This window comes from Bactrocera dorsalis, chromosome 2, assembly GCF_023373825.1.
Source record: "Bactrocera dorsalis isolate Fly_Bdor chromosome 2, ASM2337382v1, whole genome shotgun sequence".
Classification (NCBI taxonomy): domain Eukaryota; kingdom Metazoa; phylum Arthropoda; class Insecta; order Diptera; family Tephritidae; genus Bactrocera; species Bactrocera dorsalis.
In genome coordinates, this window is record NC_064304.1 from 105,874,687 (window position 1) to 105,901,697 (window position 27,011).

The 27,011-nt window shown below is 32.4% G+C and overlaps 5 protein-coding genes across 10 annotated transcripts in view; 1 reads left to right on the forward strand and 4 right to left on the reverse strand.

Moving 5' to 3' along the window:
• Positions 1–446: 446 nt before the first annotated feature.
• LOC105227062 (tricarboxylate transport protein, mitochondrial) lies at positions 447–2,665 on the reverse strand. The gene is made up of 4 exons (XM_011206227.4): positions 2,387–2,665; positions 2,189–2,315; positions 1,896–2,119; positions 447–1,081 (listed from the first exon to the last, which is right to left on the reverse strand). Exons 1-4 carry the CDS (start codon positions 2,499–2,501, stop codon positions 651–653), a joined length of 897 nt encoding a protein of 298 aa, XP_011204529.2. The 5' UTR covers positions 2,502–2,665; the 3' UTR covers positions 447–650.
• A 1,155-nt stretch (positions 2,666–3,820) lies between these two features.
• LOC105227063 (probable fatty acid-binding protein) lies at positions 3,821–8,853 on the reverse strand. The gene is made up of 3 exons (XM_011206228.4): positions 8,603–8,853; positions 4,408–4,679; positions 3,821–4,339 (listed from the first exon to the last, which is right to left on the reverse strand). Exons 1-3 carry the CDS (start codon positions 8,673–8,675, stop codon positions 4,289–4,291), a joined length of 396 nt encoding a protein of 131 aa, XP_011204530.1. The 5' UTR covers positions 8,676–8,853; the 3' UTR covers positions 3,821–4,288.
• A 558-nt stretch (positions 8,854–9,411) lies between these two features.
• LOC105227060 (methionine synthase reductase) lies at positions 9,412–16,799 on the forward strand. 6 transcript variants are annotated; one of them, XM_049447264.1, is made up of 5 exons: positions 11,333–13,103; positions 14,962–15,129; positions 15,201–15,371; positions 15,424–15,492; positions 15,556–16,799. In XM_049447264.1, the coding sequence occupies exons 2-5, from the start codon at positions 14,965–14,967 to the stop codon at positions 16,549–16,551; spliced, it is 1,401 nt and encodes a 466-aa protein (XP_049303221.1). In that variant the 5' UTR covers positions 11,333–13,103; positions 14,962–14,964; the 3' UTR covers positions 16,552–16,799. The 6 variants fall into 6 exon arrangements, with proteins under 6 accessions (XP_029406405.2, XP_049303220.1, XP_049303221.1 ...); XM_049447265.1 differs by having other exon boundaries at positions 11,337–13,103; positions 15,201–15,362; XM_029550545.2 differs by lacking the exon at positions 11,333–13,103 and adding an exon at positions 9,412–9,981 and having other exon boundaries at positions 15,424–16,799.
• On the reverse strand, positions 13,280–14,610 carry LOC105227059 (tetratricopeptide repeat protein 1). The gene is made up of 2 exons (XM_011206223.4): positions 13,854–14,610; positions 13,280–13,769 (listed from the first exon to the last, which is right to left on the reverse strand). Exons 1-2 carry the CDS (start codon positions 14,450–14,452, stop codon positions 13,481–13,483), a joined length of 888 nt encoding a protein of 295 aa, XP_011204525.2. The 5' UTR covers positions 14,453–14,610; the 3' UTR covers positions 13,280–13,480.
• Positions 16,800–17,663: 864 nt separating the features above from the next.
• The window catches only part of LOC105227058 (serine/threonine-protein kinase PAK 1), a 31,545-nt gene continuing 22,197 nt past the window's right edge, over positions 17,664–27,011 (reverse strand). Inside the window, exons 2-3 of the mRNA XM_011206222.4 lie at positions 18,074–22,471; positions 17,664–17,900 (exon numbers count right to left, since the gene is read on the reverse strand). The gene's annotated coding sequence lies outside the window, so the exon portion shown is untranslated. The remainder of the gene's footprint in view (positions 17,901–18,073; positions 22,472–27,011) is intronic.

The following is a 27,011-nucleotide window of genomic DNA, read 5'->3' on the forward strand; positions in this document are numbered from 1 at the left end:
CTAGTTATACTAATCTTATGCCTATTTGTCATTTCGATCATTCCTTGCTAGCAAAAACGATTATCAGTGGTTTGCTCCGGATCATCTGCGTCTCTGGATGCGCAGTTCCGTTCCCCCGACAGTCGGGTCTACGTATCCGGAACGGACCCGGATTTTTATTCGGCCAAGGACTATCAACTCGACAGAATTCTCCGCTACAATAACAACAACTGTTCGTGGAAATAAGATCAATACAGCTCCAATTCTGCAATGACAATAAACATACATATATATAATATTTATAAGCTTTTACGCTTGGTTCTAGTTACCTAAGTATTTTTCTTTCTTTGTTTTTATTATTGTACCAAAAAATAGTTCCCATGCAGTATTTGTTTTTTAAACATCATCATTATAAATTTAATATTTATTTATAATTTAAACATTTGTATCTAGTATCAAAAATTCTTGTTATCAAAAGCTACAGCTTTGTGTATATCCAAAAATTAAATTTGACATTTATTTTTAATTTTTTTAGCACTAAATGAATTCAGCAAACCACTGTTTGAGTATTCAAACAATATAATCTCGCAATATTCTAACCATTAAACAACACAAATATATTACAGCAGGTCCAACATCGGTTGGAACTCAAAATTAAAGTCAACACCTAATCAACTTTTCCCTCTGTTTCCTTTCAACATTTCTTCCAATGCATCAAAAGCTTCCATATATACATCGTAAAGTGTAAAAATTACGCTAGCTTGTAGAGATAAACGTATTAGTCGTGGCACCATGCCTTTATAGAGTGCTAATACTCCCTCGTTACGAGATATTTTCAAGATGCAATCGAATATGTTTTTATATTTAGACGCTTCCAAGCCCTGCATGCGTGTTTTTAATGTATCAACGGGAGTATTGGCAAGCACAGCAGTACCGCCGGCCATAAATCCCACCATAGCTATCATCCATTTAGGCGGCTTCCGAGTTGGGTCATCACCTTTATAGAAATTTTTAAATGTTTCCATTATAGGGAATCGTATTGCATGATTTGAACACTGTCGAAGCAACGTCGGTGTAAGACCCATGTAAATGCCATGAAAACCTATTTATATGAGAATTTAAATATTAAGAAGGAATTAACAAATATTCATACAAATATACATACATATATATATATATATACATATGTATATAGTATGCAATAAATAAAATGATTCAACAATGTAATAGAAGAGATAAAAAGAGGACAAGGGAGTAGTAGCTAAGGGTGCATTGGAAAAACGTAAAGGATTACATTCTGATTGGTTGTCTAATATTCTTCTTAACTCAAAACCAAACTGTTTATTCCAACTTTCCAAAATTTGGCATTGATTATAGTCCAAAGCACCGGTACAATCCCCAAATATATTGTTCAGATCAGATTAGTATAGCATGTAGCTGTCTTACAAACTGATAGATTAAAATCCAGCCCTAGTAGGGGAAACTTTTATATCTGGCTTTTCCTTAGCAAAGGTAAAATATCAAAAAAAAAAAATAGTTCACATCGTACTACATTATAGCTGATATACAAACTGGCATATTAAATCAAATTCTTATATGTAATGTTGTTGTTGTTACAGCGGCAGAAAACATTCCTGATCTAATTTGGAGGAATGCTTACCATTTGACAGTTCTTAGCCAGATAAAAATCAGGATCCGTTCCGGTTACGGAGACCTGACTGTTGCTGGAATAGTCTTATATGGAATCGTTACTTATGAAGGGAGATTATTGCTTCGGTTGAACCTAAGTTCAAGTTTCTTATTGTTTTACGCTATAATTTACTACAGTTAATAATAGTAAATCAACCATAAACAGAATAACATAAAAAGTTAATATAAATGAAGGGTGATATATTTGCACATATGTATGTACATACCTTCTGTTTTTATAATGAGACGTGCAGCATGAAACATTCCATGAAATTTTGGTTTCTCACTACGCCGATCATTTATAAGTTTGACTTTCAAAGTTTCCATTGGTGTTGTCACAAGTATGGATTCCACTATTCCGGAGCCCAAACCACATAAGAAGCTATTAAATGTTGAGAGCGACTTCTTTTCGTCAACAAGATGTGACTTGAAAAATTCAAAGGATCCAAAGCTACAAGAAAGACATAAATTGTTTTTATATGCACATATCTTGAATGAATTCTACCTACTGTTTGCTTACCATACGGCAGTTTTTGGCATGCTTCCATAAAGCAATGTGCTCATTCCACGATATAGCCCTAAAACACCATATTGTTTTGTAGTTTTCCTAAAGCAATCTATCACCCCGCTATATTTCTTTTTGTCACCTGGTTTGAAAAGACTTCTTGCTTATAAACATATTTAAGTTCCGTGAATTCCTTGGTGATATTTTGTATACCTTTTTCATCTAATTGCAGTTGTGTTTTTATGTATTCTGTGGGAAATGTAATAAGTACGTCAGTACCACCAGCCATGCCTCCGCATAAAACACTTTTCCATCCTTTATCACCCATTGAAATGCATAATAAATTCACTTATTTTTGAAGTTGTCGAAATTTTTTTACTAATACTTCATTTCATAATTTACTTATATAATTTTAGGAGTGTAATAGTGATAATCCATAGGACCATTTATAACATTATATTTGTTATCACAGTAGAGTTTTACTATTATCTAATATAAAAACAAATATGAGCTTTTATGCAACGTAAACAAAGCACAGCTGATTTGCTTTTGTTAGTGATGGCAGTTAATTAAGAATAAGAGAATGCAATTTACAGCCATGTACAAAAGTATTGCATAACTCTATATTAATGAACAAAATTGTATTGTACATTTAAGAAAAAAGAAAGAACACTAGTGCCGCCGGCTTAAAATAATTGTTGTTAAGATCGATAGAAATCTGTTAAAAAAAATCGATTTCGTTTAATTCAATTAACTTCTTCAAACTTATTGCTGAAGACGTAACGTAACAGTAACGGTAGCGAATAGCATATTAACTATTATTGTTAACAATTTAATATCCTCAGTTATGATTGTTAGTAACTAAAACAATATACACGACATAAGAACAGCGTACAAGGACATGTATTTGACCATTTCGATTGTATTTATCTATATGCTGCAGCTATCCGATATCAGCGACTCAAAGAAATGAGAACATGGTTTAGAGACGAAAAGAGCGTGTTCAAAGGTTCAAAGTATCTTAACAAGTAAGGAAGGGCTAAGTTCAGGTGTAACCGAATATGTCATACTCTTACAACTTGCCAGGGAAATACCTCAATGTGCACATAGTTTGTAAGTTATGTGAGGTCCAAGGCAAGATTTTACCCCATTTAAGCACAAAGATGCATCGTTGTTAGAAAAACAAACTCTCGCAATTTTATTAAAATAACTCACACATATGTATGTAGTCCGATATTTACGGGAATAAAGTCAATATTTCAATTAGGCATATGGGGGCAAAAGAAATTATATATATATTGAGCTATAGGTTTTCACCGAAATGTGGGCGGTACCACGCCCATCGTTCAATTTTGATCCCGGTTCTTATAAAGACCTCTTGTATTATCCTTGGTGTGAAATTTAACGTTTTGTTCAATTTTTACAGTGTTTTTGTTGTTTAATTTCATTTTGTTTGGTGGCCGTGGTCCAATTATGCCCATGAAAGAACACATCTTCACTTTTTGGCCAAGAAGCACGTCTACCACGGGCAGACGAACAGACAGACATTCACTCGGAATTCAACACGTCTGTTCAGGATAATAATAATTGGATTGTTTGAAAACTTTTTGCCTATTCACGAATACAATAAATTCTAAAATGCATAAACTCTTTCCCATTACCCTTTGGCTTTTTTTATTTTCATTAAGATAAAAATTTTTTCTTTTAATAAAATTTATTTTAATGCAAAAAATTACTCACGTTTTACTATCGTAAGTTTTGTGCTTAAATGTTTAGCAGTAATACAATTTCTGAATTCAAATATAAATACATTAAAATGTATTAGCAAAAAAAAATAGTTAACATTCTTTAAATGCTTAACGGTACAATAATTGGTAATTGTTATTCAATAACAAATTCATAATTTAGTTACAGTTATGCATTAGAAAAATTAAAAACTTTCAGTCCAAAAAAATTGGAATACTCAAAAACCAAAAATATATCTTGATGTATGCATACGTTGTCATACAAAGTGCAAAATATTACGCATGATATTTAGTATTTCAATTCTTAATTATCGCAAGATGTGGCATTATTAATTTAACTATTTGTTGCTATGGTCTTTGAACAGTGGATTTATACGGCCTTGTACAATCTGACGGATTTGACGCCGTTAATAGTAAGGGTCTATGGGAAGAAGAGGCAAACATTAGTTTTATGAAAATTGTATTTATTAAGGCTTTAGCAAAACTTACAGTCACCAGTTCGGAGTCGGTGAACTCACGAATAATGGTTGAAGGTTTGTCACCCTTCTGTTCCTGCACCAGTTTGTTGCCCTCCAAAGTAATGACGCTCTTCACTTTACGACCATCCAGTGTCTCTTCATCAAATTCCTGGCCCAGCTTGAAGTTGATCGACGATGTCTTGAAGGTTGAGGTAGTGGTGAAAGTGTAGGTCTCACCATCCTTTTTCAACTCAACGGTGGGACTGACGCTATTGCCCATTTTACGCATAACCATACCGACACCTGTAATATACGGCGAAAGGTAAGATTTATTCATCGCGATATTTATGTAAACATTCAATTTGTATTGATTGCAATTCAAGGTGAAGGTGTTGGCATATTAAAATACTACATTGTGGTTGCGGCAAAATTTATGTAGATCAATTTCACAACTTTACTTTGTATATAATAGGAGTACATGCGTGCATAAGTATGTAACTATGTACATTTAAAGAAATTTGATAGTACTGTTAATTGATATACAACGCATTGAAAAAAATAACAAATTTAGCTTATTCTTTAATTATAAGGGGTGTTCTGCCCTCAAAAGCTTTGTTCACTTATCATTCAACAAAGTAGCATGCAACTTTTGTTTGTATATATGTACATACATACATACATATGTATGTACATATGAATGTAGCCTACATATTGTTATACAATAATAAAATTAACCCAAAATTGGCTGCGTTAAAGTTCAAAGCGATCAAATCAAATTCAATTATACGTAATCATCACGAATAAACGCATAAAACTACAAAAACCACTTTAGAGAAAAGGGCGAGTGTCAGTCTCATACGTACAGTTTTAGTATACTTATATGCGCATTTATATATGTACATATGTACGTTACGTACACGCACATATTCACATTGTCCCACAGTATCAAGAAGTATGTAGATACATATTTATGTGCACTTGTTGCATTAAACGAGAAATAATTGAGTGAAAATGGCGCGGAATTTCGATTTCAATTGAAATATACATTCACATACACATATGTATGTATGTATGTGATTTCAATACGTATGTAGATATCTTCAAATTAAGATGTTTGAGACCTTATTTAGGATGTGATAATACGCATTTATAAATATATAGACGCATTCTATTGGTTGTTCCTTTTTTATACCCTGAACAGGGTACAAAAATCAAATTCTTGTATAGAAACTTTTTTATTTGTGCAGGGTATTCTAGCTTCGAAGTTTGCATTTTATCTTATTTAATAAATCATTGGTCGAAAAAATATAAAAAAAAAAATATGTTGAACATATGTATGTATGTATTTCAAAAATTCAATTTTTAAATAAGCCCCGTCCTTTAGTACAATATTTATACCTTTAGAGGTTATGATTGCAATATTCATAAGAGCAGTTTTTAATTAAACATATCATATTATTTGATTAACGTTTTCTTAAGTGAACGCATTAATAAGTGGAAAGTCCCATAAACTAACAGGTAAAGTAAAAAAGCAGACATAATAGGAACTCTTAATTTAATTGTACCACATGATCCCGTAACTTAAAACGGCAATTTATTGTAAATGCGCTTGCAAAAAACTCAAGAAATGCATACAGTTCTTCATATGCATACGTGCTAGCTAGGCAGATAATTCACAAAATATGTAAATTAAATTGAACTCGCTTGACATAAGATACTGCCACACCATATGCCACCATAGTGTGTACATTGAACGAACATTTCGTTTCGCCAACTCGCAAACTCATACATACATATTTGATATGTGCATATGTATATAGCTTAACTGGGGGCTTGGCATGCACTTGACGAAATATTTTTCAGATTAAATTGTAGATATTTAAGAATAAGCATATAAAAATGTATATGTATGTATGTATATAGAAAATATTACAAAAAAGTAGCAAGCTCAAAATTATTTGTTTGCATTTGTATAGTATGTATTATGAAGACTCATCTCGTGAAATTGGTTTAACTATATGTATGTCCAGAGAAAAATACAATTCTCAATAGGAATTAAAAAAATAAAAGTTTCATTATATCTTGTACATTACGTTAGTAAAAGATAATGTTTGGATGTGTGATAAATGTTGAGCGAGCTACTTTTAAAACTATAAAGTATGTACATATGTACATATATCACAGTGTAGATCAAAGTCGAAAAGTCAATTGAATACAGGTGATAAGAGTCTAGTACCAATGCTTTAAATCAAGATTGTGCATTAGAAAGCAATACACTTGTATTTATTATGCATATTTAAGTGCATAAATTAACGCAAATTTATGTATACTTCAGTGGGAATATCTGAACGTTGCTCGGCCGGCTGTGTCATTATATTGCTGATAAGACTCTCGTTTTCGCACCATAAAAAACAAATGTACAATAATAAAATATATCTGTACATATGTACGTATATATGTACATACACGTATTCATTGCAAATATACACTTTGCCTAAAATATAAATAAATAAATTTAATAATAGACAGCGTGAAAAAATATGTATGCATACATTTTTAATACCGAACAATTTGCTGACTTTGGTGGTCACACTATTACTAATAAAAACCAAAGCCTTTGCATACAATTTCAGCAACTACATACATGTGTACATACATATATTTGAATAAGCACTTGTAGCCAGTAAACACTTCAAATTCACTAAATGTTTTTAAATACATCTCATACAAAATGCCATACAAATTGCAAAAGTAATTAAACAAATACGGCTTTTATTCATTTTAAACTTATACTGAGTAAAGCTTTGATGCATGTAGCTTCCATGTATGCCTCTTATTTGGTAAAGATATATTCACATATTTTCATAATGTTATTGATCACGCAATACAAATACCTACTAGGGGAATTTATGACTTCAGATTATTGCTTCTAAAAAAATATTTATCATTTATATGTTATTAAAGATACATATTTACAAATATCCATATAATTTTACATTTATACAAAAACTAAATTCTGACACAGCGTATGTGAACGAGGTGGTCATAAGAACTTGCAAACTGATACCACACGCATTTAGAAATGTATGTGCATACATATACATATATACAGGCACTTATAAATTAATTTACAATTAGTACTTCAGCACTTGAGAATGAGTATTGCTTTTTGACTTTGATAAATGTAGAATACCCTTACAATATATTTTTAAGAGTATATATTGTGTAGTACATTACAACGCAAATTCAATAAATACAAACAGTCGAAGTCAAAATATAATTTATTTCTCTGTCAAACAATTTAATTTTTAAATTAGCTTCAAACTTTCATAATAATTGTTTTATTTACTAATTTATTTTATACTAAATAGAAAACAAGTTATAGTTAAGCTGTTCGGTAATTAAGGAAATATAAAATGTGTTATCTTTATAATTGTACAAACATACATACATATGTATGAATGTATATTTATGGTTCTATATAAATTTTTATCCATTTCATTTAATATTTTTATCTCCCATTCATATAACTTTCAGTTCGAAGTTCAACTTTTCTTTGACTATACATATCTACGCTTGCACTTTGTACTTATGCCACCGGTGCCAACAAATAAATACAGAAAACAACACATATAAATTTTATACTTTTTGTTGCCTCTAAAGAACTGAATCGTAATCTTCTTTCGATTTTTTTTTAATTATTTTTTTACTACCGCAAATTTATGTACCGGCATTTTTGGCAGTATTTAGCAGAAACCTTAAAACCGGTTTAGTTATGTGTGAAGTAGAAGCCGGCTTTTGGCTGTACCCATAGAGCTTGAGAAAATGATGCTGAGTTTTAAGCAGACCAAGAGAAATGTGGAATGCAAAAAAAAACTAAAATCGATTTTCTTTTTACAGCAATGCGTTAAATTTTACTGTAGGCCACATGTGTTTATATGTGTATATGCAAAATTCTTTCTTATGTACATATGTATGTAAAACTCCTGAAAATCACGCCACTTGTGCCATATTAACCACCACTATATAGGCATATCCGTTTGTGCATTCTTAGCACATTTTCAGATATATGTACATATGAATCATTACAAAATATTGAGTTTTTAAATATAAGTATATACATACATATGCATGTTGATTTATTAAATTGTACAAGCGAGGATTTCTCAACGGACATTGCTCCGATTTTAACGGTATAAACAACACCACTATTATATGAAACTCACCCAATTCCTTCATGTACTCATCAAAGTTTTCACTCTTTTCCAATTTGTATTTCTTTCCTTCCCAAACGGCCATTTTTGGAGATTTAGTAAAGTTTTACTTTAAACTTGAAAAAAACTAAAATAACTGGAGCACTCAACAATATCAGTGGACGACACTTGATGACAGATGTCGGCGCAGTTGGAGCTCCGCTTTTATATCAGACAGCAGCAAAGAACATAGAGCAGTTTGTTGTTGTATGTTCTCGGCAGCAGCGACTGAATGCCGGCAAATGCCAATTTGAACAACAACAGCAACAATTGCGGCGACATTAATGATTATAGCGTTGCCACCAAGCGCGAATTTTACAAAAATATTTGATATGGATCATTTACCGCACAAGAAACGCGAAACTGTTTTTTTGGTTTGAAATAAGAAAATTAACTAAAACAAGATTGTTTTAAAAATGTTGATCTGATGACTAATTAATTTAATTATAAATTAATTTTTTAATGAAGATAAATACAAAAATATTCGTATATATGTATATATTTTGTATATAAAATTTCATACTATATTATATACATACATAATTGCATACGTGTCTATGACAATATTTGTAATAATTTCGCAGACTCGTATTTTTATATCACAAATATAGTTGTGATTTATTTCTTACAATATTATAGTAATAATAAAAATCCATATACTCATGCATATACAGATAAGTAAGCGGACACATACATACATATGTACTACTGTGCCCAAAAAATAAGGTGACATTTGAATTTAAACTGCGCGCGTCGAAGGATTTGGAGAATTATTTTTTTTAGGTTGGTAGTACTGTCAGTCACATTTATGTCAAATTTCAAGTCAAAATATTCATTAGTGTTTGAGATAAGTGTCGTTTTGTGAGTTGCTAGAAGTGAGTTTTTCGGTTTTTGCGATGTCGAAATTTGTTGAGCAAAGAATTTGCATTCAATTTTGTTTACGGAATCAATTTTCTGCTGCGGATACGTTGAGGATGGTGCAGAAAGCCTTTGGTGATGAGGCTATGTCTAAAAAAAATGTTTACAAGTGGTATAGTGAGTTCCAAGCCGGCCGTGAACGTGTCGAAGACGAAGAGCGTCCAGGGCGACCATCAACCTCAACCGACGAAGCTCACGTTCAACAAATCAAAGATTTGGTGTTCAAAAACCCTCGATTAACAATTAGAGACCTTGCTGATGAAGTTGGCATATCGAAAGGCTCAGCCAATACCATTTTGACGGATGTTTTGGGCCTCAAGCGCGTCAAAGCTCGTTGGCATATGTGCATTGCATCGGGAGGGGATGTAATTGATTTGGAGGAATAAATACAGAATTTTCAAAATAAATACAAAACCTTATTTTTGGGCACAGTAGTAAGTATTTATGCGCGCCGCCAGTACATGAATGAAGAATACAAGAATGAGAATTGGACAATGCCAAATTATTATTGAAAAGGTTCATATGTATATACAAAGGTAGATATAGTAGACAGAACATCGCTTTGTAATCTAATCAAGAGTAGCAATATACATATGTTAGTTAGTTTTCAAGCTAAAATTAAAGTGATGCATATTTATTTATGTAAAGTGTGCGAAGATGCATGCTTTATTATATGTTCATTTGCACTTACCTACGTATATATACATATATGTACAGACACACCCCATACACACATAAAGTGCAAATGAGTATGAACTTTTAATAATACATATGTACCACCTTTTTTATTTATTAAATTGAGCTTTTCATTATAATTGGTTATGGTGAAATTTTAATTTTTTTTTCATGTAAATTAATTTATAAGCAAGCATTTTACATAAAAATTCTTGGGAAAATTTTGGACACGCCCTAATATATACATTTAATTCATGGTTTCAAAGTCGGTGCCCCTTATAATTTCAAAACTACTGCCTTTTTTAATGTTGGGGAGCGTTTATTTCTTTAATTTTTTAATATTTTTCTTTACACAGCAAAAAAAGCTTTTTTCGCGAAAATCCGGTTTTTCTTTCAAAATGCTCAAAAAATTTCAAAATTGGAATTTCAAAAAAAAAATCATAAAAATAGGCCTTGATGTGCTTGAATTAACCCTATTCCTCCTGAATATACAGATACTTTCAAAAACGAGATATACATAAGAAACTAGAGGAATTAAGCGCTAACGTAGGAAATAAGAGCATATTTGTAGAATGCAAAAACATCTGAAGTGGTAACATTATTATCCAGTAAAGAACATTACTCTGCATGATAGCCTTATTTATGGAAATTCACGAATCCCCGAAAGATTTCCAACAGTTTAAAACTCAGACACAGGTTATCATTTATTTGATTAGTTTTGTAGCCTTATGCTACCAGAAACTTTTTATTATATAGTTCTTCTGCAAAAGTGAGATTAAAAATCGTCTAATAACAACTATGGTAGTACTTCTACTCCAGATAATTTAAAATTTTTCCAAATATATACCATATACGGCTAAAAAGATTACAAACCCATAAAAATACACATGCATTTATTGGTATATTGATTATATGGATATCATGTTTATAACATCGACCATAAAATTTATTGATCATAGCAACAAGTTTCTGCAAGAATTAAATACGTGATACTCTGGTTGCTTAATTTATATTTTACGACTTGCACAATGCATATTTGTCGATAACTACAGGCTTCTTTGACTCACAACTTCTTTCACAACTATTTTTTATAACGTTAGTTATATTTTAGAAAACAGTGTGTTATAACAATGTTTAAAAACTAAGACTTTTTTTTCCATAGGAGCAATCAAAGTGTCTCGTACAATTCGAAGATCGGATAAACTCCGTTCACGTATAACCGGCTGCCGTGGGAATATACTGATGAGTGTTTTTGTTGTTGTAACGGTTATCTAATCCCCGCTTGGGTGGCAATGTTCAAAGTTCGAAGTTATCTAACGGCAGGCTCAGAAAGCGTGCCGTTTGTACGGGGCCGCACAATAGGAAGAGAGGTGTTATATACATAAGTGAGCTTTGCTTAACATGCCAAGAGGTGGTTAAAGTCATTCTGTATAAGAGGGAGTTCAACCTGCTCAGTATTCAAAACAAAATTGTACAAGGGTCACTCTAGATTTTCGCGGCAACTCGAGCTCGTCGTCTCCATTGGGTGGTGGTTTGACTTATAGTACGCCATTCGCTGCGCAGGAGTCGGTGAAGGTACTAATAGCTCTACTGTGAATGGCGATCAGTAAGTGTCTAAAGTGAGTTGTGTCCGAAGTCTGGTCGACGTAGTCAAGGAAAGACCTGAGATGATGATCTTAAGAGACGGCTCCTCTTCAAGCAGAGATGATTTCTGCGAAGACAGAAACTGCATATAGAGAAGTTCGTTATGTTTCTTAATAGGAATCATATGGGCGTCGCTGTGTAAATTTTGACGGGAGATATAAAGGGGTATTGCCCGTCGTTAATATCGTACAATAAGCAGCGTACTAGATTATGGAAATTGCCGCTAGTGGTTGAGGGAGTTTCAAAATATAGAAATTAAACAGTAACAGGGAGAGGACACGAACTTGCGGGATCCCCTGTTCAATTCTTCTAAATTAAATTTTTGACGGGTTTCCAATAGTGGAACCACTCTTCTAATTTTCCACACATCGATTATTTGAAGATTTGTCAGCGACGGTTTGGGGACATTGGTTAGGAAGATTACTAGCGTCGAGCCTTGGTTCTTAAGCATCAGCGTAGTTATCATTAGTGAAAGTAAGTGGAGCGTAGTCTCTTGGAATTTTGCGCAGACGTCGAGTAATACATCTTTTGTCAATCGAACGGTGCAGTGTGAACTGCCGGTTAAAAATTGATTTGAATTTTAACTCAGTCATCGTATCTCCTCAGATTAGACAAGGTCCTGAAGTACTACAAAGTTTACTCACACCGGTGGAGAAGTTGCAAGACTTTACTACTAATATCAGACTACATAACCGTTACAACAACAAAAACATTGTAATATCAGGCGAACCCATAAGGCATTGCTATTTATTGTGCAGAAAGTCGCATAGTCTATCTATTCCATCAGCTCCCTCCCCCTACGATCAGTTGTTGGCAGGAATGCCAAAGATCGCCTTGCGTATTAAATCCGTCTAATAGCGCACCTATGTTCGGGTGATATTCTCTTGGACATTATACTCGTATAACAGGAGAGATGCTATAATAAATATTTCGAGGTCGACATCGCATGACTGAATTGCTATGCACTGACGTTCGGTAGTATCCCTGTGATCGATGTCGTCATCGATGAGAAAAAGTTGCCCAGCGTTGTGTAGTATGAAGGCTTGGCCTCCACCATTATCTCGCTCCTTGTAGCATTGACACTGATTCACAACTCAGAAAATCTGATCTTCTGTTTAACCTGGTTTTCTTGAACGGCAGTTAGTTCTCTCTCGACTGTTTCTTTCGTTGCCTGTTCCCACGACAGCCGCAGTACGTGAACTAGATGCAGTAGTGCATTACAAAAACAACAATAACGGTAATGACCATTTCACCCACAGGCCTCATAACAAACACTTATGAACTTATAATTATTACTCATTTACTTGCTATTACATATATTGTATGTAAGTAGACACGAAATGTTCATTATACGCATTTGCTTTATAAAACCAAGTTTTACTGCAAAGTTATAAAATATGAAAGTATATAATATAGAATTTTATTAGAATATTTTATTATTTTCTAGAAAACGAGCCGTAATATTTGTATGACTTAATTAAAACTTTAAAATTTTAATTACAATTTATTTACGTTTAATTTAAACAGTAATCTATATATTCTTATATTAACGGCTTACAAAATATATTTTTTTAAATATAATTGAAGCTTGTACGCTATGAGCGTAAACATGAACTATCTAGGATTTTGTTGAAAATTCACGGAATAAGAGCCTGTGCTGGGATCTTGCTGCATCTGGAAATTCTCCGTGGATAAACCGAATGGTTTAAGGAACATATTACCAAGATCTTTTAGTTTGGAGAGCATCTCGGTTTTCAAACGCTCATTACGTTCATTAATTTGTTCCGGTAGTCGTGTGACAGCTTCCCGCGCTTCTCTTTGGCTTGGTTCTAACTCACATACACGTTTATAATCCGCCAATGCGTCTTCCAAGCGATCTTCGTTTTCACACAACTTTGCACGCCTTTTAATTAAAAATTATTTAGTTTAATATTGGTTAAATATAAACATTTTTACAAAAACAATATAAAGACAAATTAACACTAACCTCATAAGTGCGCGTACATAATCCGGCCATAACTCAATAGCTTTTGTGCAGTCGTCTAAAGCTGATTTTTTAGAGTCCAAATTAATTTTAGCAGCAGCTCGGTTGCCATACAATATGGCACGCTCTTTGGTATAGGTTGTGGGACAAATCTGCAGAGCATTTGTGTATATTTCAACTGCTTTTAGTGCCTCACCTGTCTTGAACAGCTCGTTTGCTTCTAATTTCATTCGATCCGATTCTTCTTTGTTTTGTTGTAATTCTTCAGAACTCATAGTCTTTTCTCGATTTTGCAACTCTTCAATATCAATATCATCGCGAAACATTATTGATACCTCGTCAGTATCAATTTTTTCTGATTTCTGTGCTTTTCCATCGTTATTTTCCTCATCATCATCAGGAAGTTTGAGATCCTCCTGCTGGCGTGTTATTTCTTCAATGATTTCTTCATTAGTTTTGATGTGTGACGAATTACACTTTGTATTGCTGACTTCATTCGCAACGATTTCTGAGCACATATTTGCTTCTTTAACACCAGGCACCTCAGTGAGTGCGTCGTGAAATTCATCATCACTATCTTTTGCGTCAGTAAATCCGGACATTGTTAATTTATGTTAATAGTTTTAGAAAATGTAACTCAATGAACTAAAACTTTGAATTATTCAGAAATGTCTTACCACCGAAAGAAATAGAATAACAAAAACATATGACAAATCCATAACATGCTGCCACCTTAACAAAAAATATTATTTACTTCTATTACCACATTTCATTAACGCAGCACAGGCAACATTGCACGCAATAGCAAATAGAATAGCTTTTCATTCACTTATGTACTATTTAAAATATGCAATTTATTAATATATAACGTTAAATTAAATTACGGGTTTGCATTTATTTATACTATATGTATATTTCTCTTGTAGTGAATAATACGTGAGTTGGCTGCAATCTGCACAAGTGCTCACATAAAAGCAGAGATTTTAAAATATCGAATTTATTTCATATTTCGAATTTTTGCTGATGAAAAACACTAACGTGTATATCGATTAAAAATTCGAATGATTTCTTAATAAATCGATATCTTTCGTTCTCTCCTTTGTATTAACAGCTGATGGCTTCAAAACATATTCGAAATATGGTGTGTCCAAGTAAATCCACTGCTTCCGGTTTTGATATCCTTAATATCGAGGACTATATTTTAGAAAAATATGTGCCTCCAAAGCTGTCGGATCCCATTTACTCGGTTGTCTTTGTGGACAGCATTGTTGAAAACAAGGTTAGTAATGAAACAATATATATATATACAAGTACTTATATGTGTATTAATGGCAAAAAATTTTCCTCAAGCTCACAATTAAACATTCACAGCTCCGATGTACTGAACTAATTTGGCCGTTCAGCAGAACAGGAGATATGCCACTGCAAGTACCTATTAAAGCAGCACAGATCTTGGCCGAAGCTGACGATGAATTAAAAGGAAAGCGGATATTGGAAATAACGCTTGATATGGTATCATATGTAAATATGATTGTGTTAATGTTTTAAATAATTTTCATTTGATTTACCTTAGCAAACAGCCGAAGACTATTTTCAACCTGGTGATACAATTGGCATACTACCAATCAACAACATAAAGGATGTACAATTACTGCTGAAACACATGCATCTTACAAACAACATTGATGATATATTCCAATTGCAGATTTCTACAAAGTGTAGCAAAAAAATTGCAAAACTGCCAACATACATTCCTACTCATTGTACACCATATCGATTGTTACGCGATTGCTTAAGCATACATGCCATACCGAAAAAACAATTCCTTAATGTTTTAGCCAATTGTTGCGAGAATAATGATGAACGCGCCTTTCTCAGCTCTTTATCCTCAAAGGAAGGTAGTTGTTACTACAACGAACTGATTTTAGAACGTGGCCTTAAACTTCTTGATTTTCTGGAATTATGTCCTTCCTGTAAACCTACATTAGAAATACTTATTGAGCATCTACCGCGCTTATTACCTCGTCCCTACTCAATAGCGAATTGTCCTGTTGGGAATGATATGAAACTTATATTCTCAATACTCCCGGAAAAACCTGGTGTTACAACAGATATGTTAAACAATCTGGCGGCACCTTTACTCAACGCTGCGAATCCTTCAGAGTTGCCAAAAATTACAATGTATGCACGACAACCAAATCAATTTCGTTTTACCTCACAAGAAGCCAACGAAAGAAATCACATTCTAATCGGTGTAGGCACAGCTTTAGCACCTTTTTTAGGTTTTCTAGAACTAAAGGAACAACTACTTGCGAACGGAATATTTAAAACGTTAGGCGACACATGGCTTTTTTCAGGTGCCATAAATGAAACGCACCTACCACACAGAGAACGTATATTAGCATATGAAGAAGCTGGAGTGCTACAACGCTACTTTGAGAGTTTTTCCCGTGCGCTGAGTGCCACCTATCACTATGTTCAGGAACAATTATTGGCTCATGCAAGCGAATTTGTAGAGTTTTTGATGCAAGAAAAGACTGTGCTATACATCTGTGCTGATGGTGGATCGATATCGAAGTCAATAGAAACGGCAGTTATGGAATGTTTGGTACAAGTTAAACATATAACACTCGATGAAGCGTCTCAAGAGCTAAAATTATTTAAAGGAAATGGCAAATATCGTGAAGATTTGTGGCTGTAATTGACTTGAATTTCATAACAAAGACAACACATTATGACTATGAGTAGGTTAAACAAGGGCAGTTGCATATTAGCATGCATGCGTATGTGCTTATGCACTAGTGAATTTCTGTGTATGTTTTTGTAAAGAGTCTCTTGGAATGTGTTATATATGTACATAGAAAAAATGTATAGTAAATTAGTAGTCGAATAATAATTTTTGGTAATGACGTTCTTTAAAATAAAGATCCTAGGAACAACAAAATTATAGTTTCTTGTACAACTTTTTAATGAATGTTTTTTTGAATATTTTGGGAATCTACATACATTGTAATTATGCCAAAAACACTCGAAGGAGTAAACTTCTTTTCTCTGAATAGTTATTTACGGGGTTGCGAGTTTTTTAATTCACAAACTTTGAATTAAGAATTAGATTTTCAATTTTTAGTCCCAACATCTTTGATAAAAATTTTAATTTTCATTTTTTAAATTAAATTTTCGAATCCGATTTTGGCATTACAAATTTAAACTATAATTTCGAAAAAATTCATTTAATTTAAGAACCAACATTTTGTTTTAAAAAATACATTTCGCATTAAAAACTGAAACTTTTATTTTTTATCAGTAAATTTAGTGCCAAAATCAATTAAAAATTGATAATATATATGTAAATCGGTGGCTGACGAGTCATAAATCATTTAGCTGGCTCCAGAGACTATGTATGACGTCCATTCGCCAATACATACCATCCGAAGTACATCGTTAAAACAATAAAGAATCGCGGATTAAAAACGATGATATGACAACCGACTAGTAGTTGTTTCGTGAGAAGCGGCTATTTCCTTGGACTTCGGGCACTTTAGTTTCTTTCGAAACACCTTCACCTTAGAGTCTTGTCACTAACCACTAGATTTAATTCAGCTTTTATCTGCCTGACTGATTTAAAAGGATCCGACTTGGCGATTTATACAAAAATTAACTCAAATATTAATTCAAATATTTTTCTAATACATTTTTTTTTTTAAACATATACATACAAACCGAAACCAAAACAAAATATAGAACATTGTAAGTGTAGCTAAAAAAAATCAATCAAGTAAAGGTAGAAAAGATTTCGACTAAGGTCTCCGCCGTTCCCACTACACTCTACATAACCTGGATTAATACCTGACGAGCGGTCACAGACAACACATCTGCGGCGAAAAGTTCCTTTAATTTATTCCAAAAGGGCGTTCAGTTAGTGTCTTTCGAATTATGTATCCTAGCTACAATGCAGATGAAAGAGTTTAAAGTTTGAAAAGCATCTCTGGGTGCTCTCCGATTCTTGACCAACACTTATTCGACGTCGACGGCTTTGTAGCTGTAGATTTTCTAGAGAAAAGTTTTAAGTTTTAACTAAATATTGTTATACATTGTTATTGCTGCACAGAGTTGACAATCCTTGGCCAGATAAAAATCTGAGTCCGTTCCGGTTACGGAGACTCGACTGCCGTGGGAACAGTCTACCATAAATGGCGTCTTCATATAACATTTTTAGTACTTACTTTTTTATCAGCATTTAATTATAATGTTTCCCACTCTATTTTTATTGGACTTGAAATTTCGATTAGTTGTTCAGATATTTGTTTGCATCTGTATGTTCGTAATTGTTTTCGTTAAGTGCGACCGACTCATATGTGATAATAAAACGATGTTTATTTTTAAATTTATATAATTTTATTAATATTTTATTTATTACTTATTTTTGGCGATAAAATTTGCACACTACAGAAAAGTTTTCTATCAAAAATGTGTTCTTATCAAAAATTGATAATAATACATACAATATACAGTACCTACATTACGATAATAATAGTAATAAAAACCCGATTTTAATTATTAATAATACACGGATATTGTGTCGGCATTTCACTTCGCTTGTCGCCAACACGTTGCGTATCAAATATTTGTAATAAACCCATGCATACAGTACATAAATGCGAATTTTTGGGTTGACGCTCCGAATGGTTTGCTTACAGTTTTTTTCGATTACGATTTCCACCTCTTCTTATTTTTTGTTTGTATAAAATTTTTGCTTTACTTAATTCTCTGTTACATTAAACATTTATGTAAATACTGTAAAATTATTGGTTTTCTTTATCATTTATTGCATAATTGTGGGATTACTATGCTACTGTTAAAACTATGTATCTATATGTATATATGCATATAAAGAAATGGTATTAATATCGTTGCTTACGCGTTGATTTGATTTTTCCCTCAATTGGGGAGTTCACAAAAACCAATATTTTTTATATGGAAAGTATTCATATATTTATGTATGTATGTAACTATGTACACAACATAATAAAAGTGGAATAAATAGAAGGTTACAACTGAATTAGGTATACTTTGTGTGCATAAGATATATGCTAAGTGTGATTGCTAGCTTGCAAGAAAGTTAACTAAAATGTAAATTTAAAACGAAATAAATTTCGGAAATTTATTAAAAGTTAGGGTTCAGAAATGTTAAGTGAATTCTTCAAGAAAAGCTTAAGTGCAGTGCAAAAACAGTTTCTTAGCTACTGTAGTGATTTATAAGAAAATAATATAATTAAAGGAAAAGCAAAATAATTTAACCTCTTTTTCAAAATTGTTAACCAACAAGACTTTGCGTACAATAAAATCTGTAAAGATTGTTTGGAGGGAAATAAAAAATAGATGTACATATCCTTTGTAATAAGCCCACCAGGGTGTTCGTTATTTCATAAGTTGCATGTTTTCTGCAAATGCTACCTGAATTTTCCGTTTTTGCCCAACATACATGCTCTTTAAACCGTGCCTAAAGCACAGTTCTTTGCCAAGTATATAACTGGAGATTTTTTAGATATTTTGCATGAATCAAGTAAATCTAGAACTTCGAAAAAATTATATGCTAATACACTTTCTTTTTCACTCTAAAAAAATCTTCATAAAAACTTCACTTTAAAAATCTGCGCAGTTAAAATTATGCATCATTGTGTGTTGCTCACACGAAATGGTGTACCTTTTGAATACAGTACATTTCTGCATAACTTTATCTCCGTATAACTGTTAAAGTGACATTTTTATAAAGACCTTTTTTGTAGAGCGGACATTTTGTATTAGAATATACATTTTTTTCAAATTTTTAGCTTTATTTGCTTAAGAGTTAAGAACCATAATGCAATGTTACAAAAATCCCATAAAAATATATGAAAAATTTAATTGCTCTAGACGTGGTTTAAATAGAAATTAAAGAGTGTGTTTTCGTTGAATCCTTTCTTTATCGCAAAAACTGTATCTTCGAAAGGTGTTCGCAAAAAAAAAAAACAACTTATGAAATAATGGACACCATAAAGCACATGTACTTGTTTGTGAGTTACGTTGTAACTATATTCCCGAATTTAATAATTAGCTATAATGAAGTATTGTACTGTATATACTACATATGTATTTATATAATACGTTTATATGTACATATATATCAGTAAAAGAAATGCATTTAGTTACCAATTATTGTTAAATTGTGCGTTTTATAAATTTGTTAGAGACGCTGCTGTTTTTAAAACATTAAATTGTTGCTAAATTTATCAAAACCTTTAAATAGTTTACTGTAACAATCACAGAGGCATGAAAATAACTAATTTTAATATTTAAATTGATACTAATTGTGATTTGGAATAATATTTCTTGCATACTTAAACTCTGTGAGATCGTGCAATAGCAGGAAAAGAGCAAATATGTTTTGCTTTGAAAAATTCAAGAAGTATACGTGGTGGTTATAATTTTTTGGTGTGCCACTATATTTTTATGTTTCAAATTAATTAATTTTCAGCAGTACAAAGTGTATCGGTGTCGACTGGCAAGCGCTTGCATAGCAATCATTTTAACTTCGAATAGAAAAATGTGTTTACAAATCAAAAATAAAATTATTTGAAATTTATTTCTATGCAGCGATACTTTGCGATATAATGGTGTTAAGTGTTCCAATTTATTGGCTTAAGATTAAAATTTAGAATTTTTAAACATTTCCACGGTGCTAAATCAAGCTTTTTAACCTACAAGCAAGTACTTGTATAATACATATTGTTTTAATATTACAATCAATGAAAAAAATAACCTTTTAAAATTTGTACATATGTAATTATTGTGTATATTTAAATTGCCTGTCTTTAAAACTAAAATTTGTTGTGTGAAAAATGCCGGTCGATAATGTTTTCTATAATACAAATGTGTTCTTCGTCATTTAAATGCAGGCGGAATCTATGGATTTGAAACTACGAATTATAATAATGCCTTTTTAAGGAATTTTTACGAAATTTCGCTTTACTTAGCTAAGTTAAATACAAATTGTGAACTTATTGCTGAACACTATTGTTAACAACAATAATAAAATTTCGATTTTTTCTAAACAATTTAGTCCTAATGGCACTTTAGCTTACAACAGTATATAAAAAAAATTATAGAAGGCTTACGTGTATGTATATTTATTTATTTCAATTAGTTTATATGGTTCAAAGACAGCAAAAATCAATTATCAGGCATTACAACTTGCACAATGTAAAGACTAAATTATAAATGCGCGTTGTAACAATATTTTGCCCATTCATACACGTCCTAATGCCCACATATTTACTTTTATTTATTACTTTAATTGCTATTCCTACGTAGTATGTGTTTATGTATATGTATATATTTAATTGATGTCTCATTCTTTTAGTTTGAAATACAATCTTTATTTTTAATATGTTTAATTTTTCATATTTGCAGTACTTAATGCGTAAAAATGTCTCATTTAATTTAGTTTTTGCATTTGAGAACCTACAACAACATCGCATAGAACAACTTTTTTTCTGCATTTAACGTAGTTTTTAAGACATTAGATAGCTTTGATAAAATCGCTTAAATCACATTGATAGTAATTGATTATAAGTATTTACGTTTTGTATTACGCTCAATTGTTTAACGTAACATATTGGTAAATGTATATATGTATGTACTATTTTTATGCAAATTAACGCGTTTGCAAGTTACAATAAAAGTACAATTGCATTTTGTACAATCAAAATAAATATTTAAAAAATAAAAATGATTGCAAAAATTAACTTAAAAACTAATATAGTTACATATTAAACAAAATACATACATATGTATATAAATATAACTAGGTATATGTAAACAATATTAGTGTAAATATATGTACATACAAGTTCATATACATATAATTAAAATGAAGTATAATAACAATAAATTTTGGCAATGAAAATATCGCTAATCGTTCGTATATATGTATGTATATTTATTTTATTTTTTCGCAAGTGTTTATATACATATTTGCTTATGTATTGAAATGTGACTAATTTTTATTAAATTATAATTTTTTTAGTTACTCAGCTCTCACTTTCACCTAGGTGTAAAGTGTAAAATTATTGGCATTGTTGAGTAAAGTAATGAAGCAAATATTCTTGAAACAATGGAAAATAGGAATAAATTACTTTGTTTGCATGTTTTAACTTTCTGCTTCTAAACTATGCTCTTTTACATACGAATTGAGATGATCAGCTGAACAAGTACAACTACTGTAAGAATCTAAGACCAGACTATAGTCTTTGCTATTGAAAAAGTTGCGCGTGTTTTATAGTTTCGTTTGTAATGATTATTTGTTATTTTTTTTCGATAATTAGAATTACTCTATTACTACTGTTTGTTGATGTGCGTGTGTGTTTAATAAAAAATATGGAAGTCAGACTTTGCTGATATTTCTCATAATGATTACTATTTAATTGTAGTAGTAGTAGTTGCTGTAGTATTAATAATAGTAGTAGTTGTAACGGTGTTATTTTTTGTCGCTGCAGTTGATGCTATAGTTACGTTCAGCAAACTCCGGATGTTGCATTTCATGTAAATTGCCGGTGGTGCACTCAAAATTATCGTCTAATTATCTGAAAGAGATAAAATAATATTTATTTAAATGCTGTGCAAATGAAATTGTATAAAAATATAAATTAATTAATGTTTACTACAAGTTCATATATGTATGTACATATGTATGTTTTAATGCAAATATATTAAATATCTGGAGAGTTTTCATAACCATAAAAATCGATTTTCTTTATTTTATTTTCTTAATGTATAGTACATACACACAGAAAATTTTGAAAAGAGAACGAGTGCTAGGAAGTTCAAGGTCAAACTTTAAACGCGTTTTCCTCAAAATGGTGTTTTCAAAGTTGGTGACCAACATTACTCGACAACGGTTAAAGCGATTAGTCTCAAATTTTAACACGAGCTTCTTAAATATATACATTTCAATACCGGCTCGATAATGTGAAGTCGAGGACCTCAAAATAATGGTTTGTTTCCATCTTTCCCTCCACATCCGAGTGTAATCTTTTTCCAGTGATCCACTGTTTTTAGTTTGGGAAATAAAAAGTTGTCGTTGTAGACCAATAGCGTAATTCCCTCAATTTGACGGTCACATCACAAGTTAAAAAAACGCTGAAGCCAACGCACACAAAGCTTTATCATTTGTAAAAATACGTGAATAACTGATACGATTACGACCACATTAACTGTATTTAACGGTTGAATATGCTGGGGAAGATGTGTCGCAACATTTATCAAGCCATTACTTAGAAAAACTAGCACTAAGAAACTTCATGAGAGTTTTTATGTTTGTGGTGTAACCTCTCGATCATGAGAAAGAATTTTTGCCCTACGTACATATGTTAGTATATACTATGTAGGCTAAGGATCTGATTATGCTACTCGCGTTATATTTTCCGTTATGAGAAAATATTTTTTGATCATTAATACCAAAAACGTCAATGTAATACCAAATCAAAATAAAAGACAGCTGACTTGATTATTGCCATTACACGTCAGTGCGGTTTAACAAAATGAAAAAAAAAACAGCTGATTTTATTTTTCCCATTATCATTAATTGCCATATAATGAGTTTCATAAGTTTTTCGACTAGCAAAATATTACTAAATTTCTGTGCCTAACAACTTTCATTACTAAAAAGCTGCTGTAGTGAAGCAAACTGCTGTGCGCTTAGAAAATATATGTACATGTATAAATGCTTATATGCAGGTCGCGGAAATTCCAGCGCTAACTAGTAGTATAGCTCGATAATTTTTACAATAAAGCAACGCGTATTTGCATTGTTATATTTTATTATTGTGTGTCAATAATTCACACAACCGCAGCATATACTATAGTATACTATTTACTAAGTAATCGCTTACAGTGTGCGATAAATTATTGAGTATACAGTTCTTTAAGCAGTAGATTTAAAAAAAAACTGCGTTAGAAATTTGATACTAATTAAGGTTCAAATCTAATTAATAATTTTTTAATTAGTTTAGTTTTGGTAGCTCAATCTCCATATATTATTTAAGAATAAGTTTACATTCTTCAATCGATGAAATGGGGACTGAATGGATTTGAAAAAGAGACCGAAGTCATCTAGCAGCTACATAGAAGTTCAGTCTAAATCAGTCTAAACAGGTTGTGTCGCAATTTTAATAAAAAAAAAAAATATTGCAAGAAAATGTAATAAGAAAATATTTATATTATATGTATGTACATAATTTTTATCGAATTTTTTATGGCAATTTTTTTATAAACACTTTCTTGGTAATTTTTCGATTAGAGTTTAACCTTTTAATTATAAGGTCATCAATAATATATGCAACTTGATTTTGAATGTTTGCCCAGTAGCTGTAAGTATGTTACATATTTTTACAAATACATGAAATTTGATTCTGTTTGCCTTACTCATAGGTTAAACTATAGAAATTAGGTCTTTTCGAACGTTGTAGACAACCTTTTTGAGCGCTTTAGACCCGACCTCACAAGCTAATTTAGTCAGTTTTCGTTCGTAGTAGTGCAAAGCTTTAGAAAAACATGAAAACACGTTAACTTCAACAATGAAGTGTGTTTTACGTAGGATCCTACTGTCGAACAGCTTAAATCTACGGTGCTCAGAAGCTCAACGGATCAACACAATGCGTTGATCAGCGCCCTGAAAACTGGGTAAACATTTTCAGTACCAATCGGCAGTGTGGCATGGACACACTTACCACCTTGGAAGGGTTCGAGGCCCATCTAAAACCTCTACCGTACTATGTGCACGGCACCAGGTTGCAATGCAACTCCACATTTGAACTGACAAAGTCAGTTCTTCCCGCGATTTGGGTTTTAACCACAGCCACCACGAATCTCCACAAAGGGCCAAACTCAATGAGCAGATTGGAGTTACCTCCAAGGGCTACTGCTCCCCGTGGTACCAGGTTAAATTGTCCGTTACATTTTTTTCCATACCGTGCAATTAAAAATTTGAAATAAACAAATTTTTATCTTAGTAGCTCTGAAATAAATGCCAAAGAATATTATGTATCCGTTAGAGTCAATAAAAATTTATTTAACGCGAAAATGGCAAGCGAAGTGGAAGTGCGCGAAAAAATTATTAAATTTTTTCAAAAGAAACCCTAAAACCATTTCTCGCGTTATTAAACGCTTTAAGGAAGATGTGCGTATTGACAGGAAGAAAGGTTCTGGTAAAAAGACGGGGCCACATGATCGGGAGAAGGCGAGCAAAGTTGTTACCATTCTCAAGAAGGACCCAAGCATTTCGGGCAGGAAATTGGCGAGGAAGGCTGGCTGCTCAGAATCTTTCGTACGCAGGACGAAGAAGGAAGCTGCGCTGAAGACGTACAAGGTACAGAAAGTTCCAGATAGAAACAACGTCAAGAACGAAACCGCAAAACCACGAGCGAAGAAGCTGAGGAAAGATTTTTTCAACAAATTGGAATGCTGCATAATGGATGACGAGACCAACGTTTTAGCGGAGTTTTCTCAGCTACCGGGACAGGAATTTTATACAGCCGATTTTCGAAGAAATGTTGCGGAAAAATTCAAAGCCAAAAAGGTGACAAAATTTCCAAAATTTCTTGTGTGGCAGGCAATTTGCAGTTGTGGCAAAAGGAGCAGCACATTCGTTACATCGGGTACAATCAACAGCGAAATCTATGTGAAGGAATGTTTACAAAAGAGATTGCTCCCATTTTTAAGCCAGCATGAAGTGTCCACGTTTTTCTGGCCTGACCTCGCTTCATGTCACTATAGCAAAACAGCCTTAGAGTGGTTCCAACGGAATGGAGTGATTTATGTACCAAGAGAAGCAAATCCACCTAACTGCCCAGAACTAAGGCCGATTGAGAGATACTGGGCTTTAGTAAAAAGGGAGATGAAGGCAACAAAAAAAGTGGCCAAAGACCTTCAAAACTTTAAAAGAAAGTGGTCTTCAGCAGCTATGAGAGTATCGGACACTACCATAAAAACACTAATGGACGGGGTTCCGGAAAAAATAAAAATATTTATTAATAACACATAATTCTTGGTTTATTCTTCAGTTTTTCAAATTTAAAATAAATGTTTTTAATAAAATATTTTAGTTTATAAAAATCGGACAACTGGTTTAAAAGATTTTTTCATTTTTGTAACGGACAATTTTATTCGACGCAGTCCTTATGACCTTGTAACCGAAGTTACTACCAGTTGAGTTTCCACACAACTGGACTGGGGGCCAGGATCTTAGTCGCCTCTTACGACAGGCACGCCTTACCACGGGTATATTCGTCAAGTGAAAAGGTTTCCATAGAAGCATTTTATTCCTATCGCTCAGTTTGTATGCCATCTATATGCTATAAGTGGTCCGATATCGGCGGTTCCGACAAATGAACAGCTTTTTGGGGAGAAAATAAAGAGTGCAAAATTTCAGATCGACATATCAAAAACAGGGTCTAAATGGTGTATATACAGACGGATAGACTAACGGACATGGCTAAACCAATTCAGCGTTTTAAATCTTGAACGCTGGGCATTGAATTTGTACTAGAGCATATCCCAGCAAAGTAGCGCAGAGAGTTCCAAAACGGCATATAGAAACATATTAACTAACATCGCTTGTATAAATTGTATATCTATATGTACGTTGTATAAATTTGTATGTTCCCAAACGAATGATAAAACTCCCACAAATGCGCTGCACATCACATAGGAATGTACAACTCAAAAACAAAACGATTATTTTCACCAATTGCCGTTGAAGTTTTTCCACTTTTATATACATATGTATGTATATTTACCTATATGTACTTTTATATGTATTTGCAATGCCCTCAACTCGAGGCGGCTCATAGCTGATAAATATAATTATAACGCTGATAATTGACGCTGGTGACGCCGATGCCATTGTTATATGGGATATTACTACACATACAAATATACATATAATGTATGTATATATGTTTGTACACAATGAACACATGAATTGGAGCGCTTTGCTTTAAATTTATATAACAAGAGGTTCGCAGTTTTCTAACGCTCATTACTAAATATTTTTTGTTATTATTGTTTTACAATTGAGTGGTTTATATTTTCGTGTTATAGCACCAATGATCCCCAGGATGATAT